This window comes from Egretta garzetta, unplaced genomic scaffold (genome assembly GCF_000687185.1).
Source record: "Egretta garzetta isolate BGI_Z169 unplaced genomic scaffold, ASM68718v1 scaffold409, whole genome shotgun sequence".
Taxonomy (NCBI): domain Eukaryota; kingdom Metazoa; phylum Chordata; class Aves; order Pelecaniformes; family Ardeidae; genus Egretta; species Egretta garzetta.
The window spans coordinates 244,633-257,798 of record NW_009260767.1 but is presented as its reverse complement, the minus strand read 5'-3'; the positions used below and the strand labels follow the sequence as shown (position 1 = coordinate 257,798).

The 13,166-nt window shown below is 40.6% G+C and overlaps 1 protein-coding gene across 1 annotated transcript in view; it reads left to right on the top strand.

The window, feature by feature from the left end:
- Nucleotides 1–4,420, top strand: part of SUSD5 (sushi domain containing 5) — a 41,230-nt gene extending 36,810 nt beyond the window's left edge. The window contains exon 5 of the mRNA XM_009646138.2: nt 3,147–4,420. Within this exon, the coding sequence (XP_009644433.1) occupies nt 3,147–4,420 (1,274 nt within the window). The remainder of the gene's footprint in view (nt 1–3,146) is intronic.
- The last annotated feature ends 8,746 nt before the right edge of the window (nt 4,421–13,166 follow it).

Genomic DNA, 13,166 nt, shown 5'->3' with positions numbered 1-13,166 from the left:
AGCAGCTTTACAACTTGGGCCACAATCTGATTGTCAGAAGGAACAAGACTCCCTTATGCGGTGACGAGCAGCGCATAATGAGCTCCAATCTCAGGCTCTCTTTAGACTACAATGGGCTTTTTCTTTCCTCAGCTGAGCATTAAGAAAGCACCAATTCATTTCTATACATGCAGGATCAGGCCCAAAGACAGCAGGTTTGATGGAGACTTGATTGGTGGTTCAACAAACCCTTAATATGTTCGGATAGACTGAGGACTCATATTTTCCTAGGAGCACATGTTCTTTCCTGATGTGCCTCCATAGGACTTTCTTCTAAATGGCTGAAAGTACATGGCAGGAGAGGCACTAAAGGGGAAAAGCTTCAAACTGTTGTTAAGCATTCACCAATGATCCATACTGGTCAATGAGATGAATACTAGCTGCCCATTCATATTGCTAAGCAAAGAATAGGTCTGGAGGAAACAACGGAAACATACGGCTCTAATTTTTGGTAATGGGTGTGCGTGCGTGCACTAAAACACCATAATGTAAAAATCAACATTTCATCCTCAGCTGTATTCTGAAAAGTAAATGAGTGGCAAAAATAGTCAGAGGTACAGAAGACATACGGGTGAAGACAGACTGGTGTGATGATTCATCTCAAAAAAGAAAACAATGACCACCACAGTTGGTAAATGGTGGGTTCTCACATTATGATGTTCCAGTTCATATATACCCATAGACACCTATAGGCTATCCTGAGAGACACTGGATTTCAGTGAAGCAGGCATACCAGATATCAGCTTTTAGCAGGAGTCTGGATGGCAAGAGGACAAAATGGCTTGAGGCACCATTTCCATGCAAAGAGAACGCCAGGTAGAAAAATTCTTAAGTGAGAGCAAGACAAGCAAAAAAGTGAGACTAGCATTGGATGGCTACTGCATTGGATAACTGCTACAACGTGATGGCCAGTGCCACATAGAGCTTCATAAACATGTTGCTGCGTTGCTGAAATGCTTTGGTATTCAGAGGTACCCTCCAGTCATTAACGAAGGCCTGAAATACTGTTGGAAAAGATTTTAGGATGAATTAGAAAAGTGAGAGTCCTATCAGGAAGCTTTTCCACTCTGAGAGCTGGATTCCCCTGTCTGTTAAATCATCCTTGCAGCAGGCGGAAGTTTTTTTCTGCTTTGGAGAGGATGGGGAGGTTCTAGAGGATTACACAAGCAGATGAGGACACCGGGACCAAATCATGAATCATGGTGATGAGGTCCACTGTTGGCACTGTTATACCGTGCACAGGTTTCCCCCTACACCCTTGCTGTGAGCTGGGAGGACCTGCTGAGAACATCCAGTTCTCCAGCATGAGAGCTTTCACAGAGATATTAACTCTCCACAGGCTACGTCGCACATTTCGTTTTCCTCAGCATAACTGCTTTGGTTTATGGTAGACCTGGACGCTATTCCAAGAAAAATATCTTTTGCTAATACTCATTCTGTTCTGGCACCTGGCTTAAGCTGTTCTGGCAAAAAGTAAGCTGGTGTGAGCTGTATCACCACTAAGTGTTTTTGGTCAGACTGGTTCAACAATATTTCTAATCTTTCTTAAGAGTAGACCAAATATGGCTCTGCCAGAAGTCTGGGAAGCAGTCTCCAAGGAGAATGTGACTCATTCGGAAATTGAGATGGGCCCCAGATGAAAATATGATTCAAAGTTGGTTGAGTGTAAAAAGGCAAAAAAAGATAAGGCTTTATGAATGCACTGATTTGTAATACAGCTTCTCCTATTAATTTCTTGTTTCCCGTGTCATGCCAGGTCTATTGCTTCCCTGTCTTCATGAAAGACTAAACACACTCTTAAAAAGAAAAATTCTCACCATGATTCAATTTGTTTTATTTTCCATATCCCAAGGCACTGTTTTCTAGGACTTATAATGCCAGCATAAATCTCAGCAATTACATCAACTTTCTATGGAGTAAAACTTGTGTGAGCTGAAAATCAACCACCCTGTCTAGTTTGGAAAATTTTTCATTGAGCTAAGGTTTTAGAAGAGTGGAAGAAATATAAGTTACAATGCATTATTTCATTCAAATTCAAACATTTAGTTTCATGCTTTGAATCAAGTCTATTTTGCTATGAGTGGTAGGTCTGTTGGGGCATAGGGAGTATTTCTAAATCAAACTCAAACTTTGTGACAAAACTGCTCCTGTGTTGCACTCAGTTATTTTTTAGAACGTTTGGGGGTTTGTTTGTTTGTTTGTTTGTTTGTTTTCTCTTCTCTTTTTGTTAACATTTAGTTTCTTAAAATTGGAAGCCCCAGAGTTGATTGCAGATGGTATTGTCTTGATATTTAGGTGTTAGGCTTTAAGTGTTGGAGACAGAATTTTCTGTCCTTGCAGTCATGGATGCATCTTGCTTTCTTCAGATGCAAATGAGCAGAACTCAGTGTCGGTTTTGGGTGTGGGGAGGGGTGTGTGGGTGTGGGGGTGTGGGTATGTGTGTGTGTGTGTCTTCCTTGGGCATCTCTGAAGAGCTCTCATGGTATTGGAAATACCATTCAGCTCACCTGGCCCCAGGTGTCGTATCACTGCAACACCGAGGTCAATGAAGAAAAGCAATATAATCATAAATAATTGAACATAAGGTACTGAATATAATCTTTTAAAATCAGCTGGCTCAATAGGGAAGAAGTTGCTGTAAAGCTTCTAGTTTTGGGGATTTTTTTTAAGTCCAGTTAATAATTGATTACTTTTTGCTATACATTCCTCTCCACTTGCTTGAATATGATGAGAATTTTCCCTCAAGTCTGGCAAAAAGAGTCATGTTAGGTAGCACAAAGATTCGAGAAAACAACAAGCAATTGAAGAAAGTCCTCTAACAGCAGACAGTAAGTTATTGATACGCATTTTTAAATCTGGAAGAGTAAGATACTAGTGGTTAGCATTGACACCTATCCTGATTTTTTTTTTTTAAAACTTAATATCAACTGTCAGCTTATGGTGGGCTACTCCCTTTTCAAATAAACAATAACACTGAATGAAAAATACTGTCTAAAAGTCACTCTTCATTGGATCTTTCTTCTTGGCTTCTTGTCTTAAATGAGCCCAGTGCTTTTCTGGAGAAATTAAATGTTGGCTTTTGTCTTTTTTTTTTTTAATGTCTCTAGATGAAACCGAGGCACACATTGACTATGAAGATAACTTTCCTGATGACAGATCAATACCTATTGTTGAGAATGAACACCTCAATGGCAAAGAGGAAATCGAGCAGGAACAAGAACAGCTTTCCTTCAGCAAAAGTTCAGAGGAAGGAAGAACTGGAAGTACCAAAGGTGTTACAGACACTTCTGAAAAAGGAAGCAGGGCACCAACTGAGTCCCCCGTGTCACTCCTAAGCCAAAAAAACTTGTTTTGGTTTCCATCAGAGACTTTCAGTGAGCCAGAATCAGAGAAAGAGACAGATGATTCCACGAAAACACAGTTTTCTGAAGGTGATAACCACATTGGAGTGAAGACAGCCTATGATGAACCTGGTGCCAAAATGTTTTACGATAGTGAGGATTTCCCCATTGGACCCATTCTCACAACTAATGATACAAAGGCAGAGATAGATGCAGTTGCCATTACTGATGAGTCGTGGTTGGATGGCTATCCAGTAACACAAGAAGTGGTAGAGGATGGTGAAGAGGAGGGGGATAAAGTTGATGGTTCGATGGGAACAGAAGACGATGCCGTCCTCACAACTGACCAACCGAATCACGTTGAAGTAAGAAAATCAGGCAATGGTAGCCCAGCTCCAGAGGAAAGTTTAACACAGATTGTGGCAGCAACAACAAGGATGGATGAGGAAGATGCCAAAGAGACACCAGTACCACCTACGTCAGTGAGTGGTCTGGAGAGCTTAAGTGTGAGCAGAGGTTATGATGATGCTGCATGGGACCACCCAACTACATCTCTGGAAACTGTGACTCAGGAGCTCGGTACAACAATGCTGTTTGACATAACCAGCTTAAAAATGTCCGTATCAGAAAATTCTGTGATGGTCAGCCCCTCTGCTCACACGCTGGATGCAGAACCAAAAGAAACAACCGCCTACCCAGCACAAGTAGCAACCACTGCACCAGCTCCAGATATCATTACTGACACGTCATCCCAGGAATTAGCTGAGCAAGAAAATCTCACCCAGGGCCTTGGAGAAAAGCCTGTCCCCACTTCCGAGCCGTGTGAAGGAGAGGCTTGTCCCAAGTCCAGTAAAGGTGCTATCATAGCAATAATTGTGATTCTTCTCTGCTTGTTACTGGTTGCAGCTGTACTGGCTGTGTGGTTTTTCAAAAAACGTCAGCAGAAAAATTCTGTCTATAAACTAAATGGAAGGTGTCAACCCAGACATCACTGCTACCACCACTACCACCACCAGCACATCGAAATGCAGAAAGTCTAACCAGGGGTCTTTTGGCAGAGATGCTAGAAATGAGAAGAAAAACATACTGATACTAGAAAGATCACATGACTCATGGATGCTAAAATCCAGCAGTGCAGAAAGCAGCAGAAGAAAAGAATGCTAAAAGAACATAGAAGACATAAAAGATTTCATCCTTTGAAATCACAGTTTAGCATATTCAACCTTTCAGAGCTAAAGAATCTGTACGTTTTTATCACAAGGGTCTTTTGGAGACATCAGAAGGACACAGCGTGCTTGGTAGTACATCTACAATTTCTTCCGCTTTCACATTTTGCTCCTATTAATAATAAATTAATTGATTAATTTCTGTGTTACCTGGTTATAATGTAATGGCAGGGCTGGTCAGGACTTCTTGGTCTGTTCTCAGTGGAAGACGGGAAGGAGGAGGGAAGGAGGGGAGAAGGATGCTTTTGGAGCAACCACACATTTGGTGTTCGTTCCTTTTTTAGAACCTGCCCAAGCTGGTCAGGGTAAACTACCATAACAAATTACTACCTGACGTGTCTTAAAAAGAAAAACTATTTGCTACCATAATTTAAGGGATAGTATCGCAAAGATTACTAAGGTACTTTTCTTCAACGTTGTGAATTTAACAAGCCACAGATGTTGGATCATTACGCTATTTTTCTGGAAGGTGTTCTTTTAGCCTTAGTGAAGAAGCGCCATTCTTATACTAATCTTTTTATAGAAATCGTGATGACTCCCTGGAATTCAGAGAATACTCTAAATGCCATTCTTCCTTGAGTATCAGCAGGAGAGGAGTCAGAGCACCTTTGATTCTGGTGTTATGACGAATAGCCTCTTCTTACAGAGCCAAACAGTGATGAAGCACTTTCCAGAGGAACCCTATATAAAGTCGGCTGCTTTTCTGAACATGGTACCGACTGACCAAGATACTGAATTTTAATTCACAGCCAGTAGTACCTCTGGCAGCCGAAGCCATGTATAACACTTCTGCCATATGAACTCTGTGGAAGGACTGATTTTCACCATTCTGCTCTTTCATCAGCTGGAGGGGGGGCTGGGGTGGACATTGGCTATGGGAGATGGGTATCCATTTTGAATGTTGCTTATTGTGGTTTTAAAGATAAAGCAAACCTGGGAAAGAGAAAAATTGCATCCAGTTGATAAAACGCAAACACTTGGCTTTTAGACTGGGCTTTGGTGTAAAAATACAGAGGCTTTTCTGACAGCATATTCCATTTTCAACATTCTGAAAGTAAACAGGGAGAGAGGGGAGGAGGTTTTCCAGAATCCCATAACATAGTTCTGGTGAGTTTAGTATGAAATACTTTTCCTTACCTTTCTGAATGAACAGGAGAAAGACTGGCAACTGTGAATAAGCTGCAGGTCAGAAATAAATTCATCTGCCACCCTATTGTACAACCTTAGCCAAAACATGCCAGTAGTTCAACACATCAAAATGTTGGCGTAAGGAAAGGTGACTGGGTGGAGTTCACCCGTTTTCATGTTCTGCATTGAGTTGCAGTGGTAACCATCTCTAACTCCGTGGGGGGTAGACTTTATGAAATGGAGTGCAGAAATGGGCCCATCATACATACAGCCATCAATCTCAGTGCTGGTAAGGAAAAAAAGAAGTTTTAGACGACGGCTATACGTTATCTTGGAGAATTTGACCTCAGAGTGGTAAGAGTTGAATCTAAATGCCTGGCAAGGGGCACAGTAAATAAAGAAGGACAGAAACTGTACAGATTTGTAAATATTGCGTCCTCTGACATATGCATGACTTTATGCTTTTAATGCATTCTAGACTATGAAATAACCTAGAATTTCTGTTGTAAACTATTTTTTTATGCAGTAACATTTTTAAAAAAAACCAATGGATTTCGCACTAAGCAACTTTATGGAGACTGTTAACTCGACTAAAACATACCATCTGTAATCTCATGGAAATATGCTGAAAAAATAAACACAGGAACATCCATTAAAAATATTGTTTAACTGAAAGGTACAAGTATGTGTTACAGTTCTGTGTAGCATCATTCAAAATGAAAAGTCAATACTGTTTGGCTCAGGAAGAGAACATGTGAAAATGAGACTCAAAATACAATTACAAACACAAATTGTACAGGGATATTATTTGAAACTTCGAAATACTTGCTATTCACGAACCAGAAGAAAGTGTACATTAACATAATGCTTTGGAGGTATTTAAATAAAAATCAAGTTACAAAAAAAGGGAAAGGAAGCGCTTGTGTGTGTTCTTGTGCAAATCATCCAGTTTGCCCACATGTTTATGGAGAAAAGAAAGGTCTGTCACTTAGATAATTCTTGAACAAGACACTTCGATATTAAAAAAATTAGCTAAAAAGTGTTGAGCTTAGGCTACTAGCCCAGTTCTGCTTCAGAAGTCTATTTACCCCCTTTTGCAGCAACATCTGTTTTTACTCACAGTTTTCACTTGATCAGAATGATTCAGGGAGTTTGGGAAAACTAATTAACAGATGGGGATAAGCAGCCCATGAATGACACATTTGACTTAGACCTCCTTTTCTGTGCAAAACTTGGCTAATCAAAGACAGTAGAGATGGCAAACAAAAAATATAGCACAGTAAATACAAAATCTGAAGATGATAAGGTCAAAATACAGTAGGGTATGAGTTACTTATAACAGGAATCAAGAGCTAAAATTGCCAGCTGTGGGTTGAGACTAGGAAAGAAAAAGGAAAGGGGGAAAGGAAGAAATTTTTTACAATGAGGGTTGTCAGGCTCTGGAATGGGCTGCCCGGGGAGGTGGTCAAATCCCCATCCCTGGAGGTATTTAAAAGAAGGGTAGATGAAGTGCTTAGGGACATGGTTTAGTGGTGGGATGGCAGTGCTAGGTTAACGGTTGGACGTGATGATCTTAAAGGTATTTTCCAACCTAGACGATTCTATGATTCTATGATCTATGAGGTTGGTGAAACACTGGAACAGGTTGCCCAGAGAGGTGGTGGAGGCCCCATCCCTGGAAACATTCAAGGCCAGGTTGGACAGGACTCCGAGCAACCTGATCTGGTTAAAGGTGTCCCTGCTCACTGCAGGGGGGTTGGACTAGATGACCTCTAGGGGTCCCTTCCAACCCAAAACATTCTGTGATTCTATGAAATATTGGGGGTGATTTTGTGATGGTGACATCCAGTCATTGAAAGATGATCTGTGGCTCTGTGTTAAAACTCATGTATCATCCTCTTCTAGGGAAGCCACATATTAAAACAGGCTGGCCAGCATAAGCTCACTGGTGTTAAGACTGAGGTATGATCACCCTTTCCCCTCCTTTCCTTTATTAATAACTATCTATTAACTGGGCCCCCATTTCATATAGGTCATTGTGCTGCTGCATCTGAGCAGAGCCCTGTAGCAATTTGCTGTCAGGCAGACTGAGAAGTGACGCTGTGGGGTGTAACATTGAAGTTTCTGGCAGTGTTTGGGGGTTCAAGCCCTTGCAATCAAAAGGTGTTTGCTCCCCTTTGTACAGAAACACCGGGATCATGGATTTTAGGTATTCAGTAAGTTCTCAGTCTGAAATCCCCTCAATTTCTGTGCTTGTCCTTTCATTTGCCAGCTAGATGACAATATATGGTTTATTGCGTTGTACTGCCTTATTGCATACTGTACCTCAAAAGCTATTATGTTGGGGATTTGTTGCCACAGGCATTGAAGCCAGCATAGATTGATTTTTTTTTCCTTCAGTGAAAAGAATTTATGGGATTTTTTATATCCAATAATTTGTAATGCAAAGATACAACATAATAAGCAGCTGTGAAAGATCAGAATATGTCGCTATGAATGACCATTTTTAAAATTAGGCATAACATGAATGATTAGATAGTTGTAAGACTTCTCAAGCTACAGGGTTACCACCAGTTCAGGATAATACATAAACATTTAATCCCTTTTCAGATAAGTGATAGTGAGAATGGGGCAAAGGCATAAAGCCCCATTTTTTTTCTTTAAAGCTAGTAGTCACATAAAGTTACACCTCTGACCCCCATATTTCCACTTGAAAGTAAGCAAGTTCCATTACTTTGCAAGAGAATTAATCAGGAAAAAACCCACATTTGTTACTTCATGCTGTTTAAAAGGCCTACCCATGAGATACTCCAAAGGGAAGAGAAAGTTCAAAATAATCAAAGAAGACTTAGAAAGTTTTTCTACAGAAAAGATTAGCATTTATGAACTTAAAAAAATCAGAACTCTCTACAGAATTTAGTTTCCATATATCATCAGTACTCTAAGGAGAGAGAACAGGGGAGGGAGGAGAGATGGGTGTCTAAACCACTGAATATTTCCTTGCCAAAAATAAATAAATAAATAGGTATCTATTTATTTTAATATTTTTTCCTAGGCACTGAAGAGGACTTAAGATACAAACCCCTGATTTGCTGGGGTGTGCAACCCAACTTACTTTGGCTATTTCTTACTTAACTTCTTTTTTGTATATAGCTTAAACTCTCCACACTAGGTCATTCAAGTCTTGAGTCACCAGAAAAAAGAAGGCGCTGTTTAAAGTATGGCAGACAACCAAAAGTTCAGACAGCTGCAATGAAGGATTAGTTGTGGGTTTTTCTCACTGCCTTGCTACAAACTGCATCACAGCTCTATGTTCAAACATTATTAAATGGGAATGTTTTCTCTGGCACTGACTGCTTCTCCCCACAGTTTAAGTATTGAATTTTTTTAACTGAAGTAGCTTTGGTTTACGGCTCACATTAGAACTTAAAAACATATTTCCATAGTAGCTGGCATATGCAGGCAACTGTTTATTCTCAGTACCAGCCATAATAAACACTTGTACTTTTATAATCCAACAAATCTTTGTCTTATCACAACTCCGGGTTTAGAGCTGTAAAATTCTCTAAGTCTGCCTTTATTATCTATATGGAACAATAATTCACTGTAAAGGATGTGGAGATACACGGTGGGCATTAATGCCAACAGCCTATTGAGAAAAGGCTCTGTAAAGCAGGAGACGCTATAGGATTTTCAGGGGAATAGCTTGTCTTGAGGAGACGCACATTTAATTCTACCTTGAACTTATTCTGGCAAGTAGGAAGAAATGGCACCTCCTTGGTCGGACGGGCTTTCCGGGTGAATTGAGAGCAGCATCTGACTAACTTTTGGGTTTATATTGTAGCATTCCAAAGCAGCAAAGCTCTGGAAAATGGAGCGATTTGAGTTCACTTTTGGCTCATGCATTGTCAACAGAAGTAACGAAGGCCTGCTTGCAGAATCGCTGTGGTGAATGAAAGGGCACAGCAGGACATTTGAATTCCCGCTGAATTTGCCAGAACTGATCATTCTAAAACTATTTGGTTTTTTGTAACTGACTTTATTGGCTATTGGAATTGCCGAGACACAGAAGTATGGAGCCTGCGATGCTGTTTTATGGGAACAGAATTAAACTTTGAGCAGAAAAATCACTGCCACCCTTCTTCCTTTTTTAATGACTATTGCTGTTTATGAGGATGAATCAGCAATAATCCAGTAATACATGAAGCATTACTATCACTAAGAGCAGGTATTAATTTGAAAAAGATTACATGCTCAGCACAGTCTGTCCGATACACACTGATTTCCAATCTGTGAATGTTTTCCCTTGCCCAAGCTTTGGTTCTTACAGAAGAAAGATTGTCCTGACAGCCAGCCGTCTTGTTTAGCACAAAACTACATACCCACTTCAGGGCGCCAGCACTTGTGATTCGGTTTAATCTTCAGCTTTCAAGCAGTTCCCCATCAGGCAGGACCCCATCCAACAAGAGATCAAGCACAGGACTCGCGCTGGGTGCAGACCCTCATGCTGGCCATCTGCTCGAAAACGGACTTCACCCACCCCTAACCTCCAAGTGGAGACTGAATGACATGCTCAGAATTATTGCGGACTTGCTGTGGGCAAACAAAGGCAGATCAGAGGCCAACAGCAGCTACCCAAGTACCCATCTTTGTTACTAGAAATGTCAGCAATTGTTAAAAAGTGTGATTGTACAGCTCCACAACAAGCAATACTATCACCAAGGTTTGATATGAATTTTATCTCCAGGGTCTGCCCGGGGTCAGCAGACACATGGTTATGGTACAGGCGCTGCATTCGAGTCAGTCACACGAACGTGGTGGCTTCAAAAAAATGACGCTTCCCTGAGCATCAGCATCATACCGTAAGCCTCGTCAAAAAAAGAAATGGAGACAAAATCTAAATATGCCATCGGGTTAGGCAGAAGCTGCTAACATCTGAGTCAGACAACTCACGACTGCAAGAATTTGGGGTGGCAGAAGGGAGGCAAGAACCATATTCCCACAGCCTCCCAAGAAGAGCTGGCAGGATCAGAGAAGTGGAAGAAAAGACACTAATTTATTGCAGTCACATGTAAATGTTGGCATTTAACAATAGCAGCAGCAAAAGAAAAATCAGTTAAAAGAACCTGAGAATGCTGAAAAAAGCCACAATAAATACTGAAGAACTGGAAGAGGAGCTATTTCTCATTAGAAAAGAACAAAGGTTTGAGAACTACTTGTACTTATTAAGATTGAACTGGCTTGGGACCATATGTAGTGGAAATTAAGAAAGCCAGAAAAAATCCACAGACACTTGAACAAAATGAAAAAGGGATCACAGTGCCATTTCAGGAGGCCGTGAGAGTATCAGTTGCCTCCTCAAGTTAAATGGAACGGTAAAGGACATCACACTTACTTCATGTAGGCTTAAGAAAAACAAACCATTGGCTAATGGACACCTTAGTAAATCATGAAATCCCCACCTGAGAAGGCACAATAGCAGGGGATTTTAGCTGCAAGGTCAAGAGCCGAGGAAATGACTGAACATGAAAAGAGATCAGCTAAGGAAGCCTTGAAGACAGAATCACAAGCTTACCAGAAAATTGATAATACCCAAGAGACTTGCAATGGTTGAATAACTGTTCATTGAAGAGGAAAAACTAGGGTTCATAGGCACTAAATGCATCTCCAGTGTAAACCATTAAGTCAAATGAATCAGAAAACAGCCTGGTGCTCAGTGTTTCACTGGTGGAAGGAAAATACTACAATATTTTACCACATGCTTTGTTCTTTAAAAAAGATTATGGCAATCTCCGACAATTAGTGCTGGGGAGAGGAAGGGAGTTCTTTAATGGGAAAGAAATAATTGCGGATGGCAAACCCAGGAGATCATGGAACTGATTTTCTGTCATCTCGTACCTACTGTAGTCTATGCTACTTGCTTCACCAACAGGCAAAATCCAATTAGAAGCTTTATGCACATGTTATTTCCACACAAGATGTATAGTTATGGACAAACTCAGGCCCAGGAACTTGAATTACAGGCACATCTCTTGGAAGTCTTTAAGGTTTTGCACTACCTACAGACAGCACACAAGCGCTTGGGCACCGCAGAAGCAAATAGCCAGGTCTGTGCTTGGCAAAGCTCCTATGTTGGTTTGGTAACTTGTAATAAGAAAAAAGTAAATGAAAAATGTTGTGAAACAAAGGCAATGTAGATAGATCCATCCGCCCCCCACCAACTCTATGCTCTTTAATGGCAGGATTCCTGGGTTTGAAAGCCAGAGAGATATCTAAGATTAAGTTATTCAGGCATATGATCTTAACACCAATCAATGAGTTTCTGAGGAGGAAATCTGGAGTTGTCCTAGGCAGGCTGGAAAGCAGAGAGACCAAAGAGGCCTCCAGAGCGGTAACCTCTCCCTTGAGCATACATACACTTCCAGCAAGAGAAAACTAGGGACAAGCTGGAGAAGTTACCCCAGCTGGGTATTATAAATACATGTATTTCACAGGGAAGTAAGCGATGGTTTACAATCAACTGCTTGTAAGTTTTAAAAGCAAAGTTAAATTCTTACATAAAATTACAATAAATGGAGTCCCAATATTGTGTGGAACAAAAAGTGTAAGAAAATCTGATACGCCCTCTGTATGCTCAAATTCCAGTCTTGTTACCACAAGTGGAGCTGGGTAAATCTCCTAAAGTTAAAAGGCTCTTGACTGATTTTAATTTTGAGAATAAAACAATCTGCCCATCAACTTTAGCGGATTAGTTGTGATTTATACTTGAGAAGCTAAAAAAACCCCCAATCTGATCCTTCAAACACCTTTCACACACACTTGAACATTTTAAAATGTTTCATTTTCAGAAGCTGAAGAACCCTTATACCTGATCCTCTGGATTCCCCTTCTTGTTCTCTGTAGACACTCAATAGTGTAGACACTATACTTCTACAGCGTATGTAAGCTACAGCACCAGAACTCAGCAAGATAGTATCGTTCATGATTTGCCTTTTTAAAAACCTAAAGCAGATTTTAGTCTTGTAGTTCACTTCCATTCAGCTGAATTAGGGTTCAGTCATAAAGACACTGAACGTTCTTGTCTGCCCTTGATGTAAGCGGGATGAAACCACCTGCAGGACTTGGGTCCTTAAAAATGAAAGAGGAAAGCAAAGGATGAAATCCTCTGAGGTCAGTGGGATTTCTGCTCTTCAGTACTCTTGTGCACTAATTCACTACTCTAACACAGTATTTTTCGGGCCTTCAAAGTACTTCTGTATAGGTCTCTGCCATATAGTTAATAAAATGTCAGGAATTCACATGCAAATATTTTTCATGACTCCACTTAAAATTGCCGCAGTCTCTACCTGTACTTAATTTTGGATGAAAGCTATGCAGACAGTCCCACAAGACAGAAAAGAACACGCAAACTGTTTTCTACAGGAGAGAACAC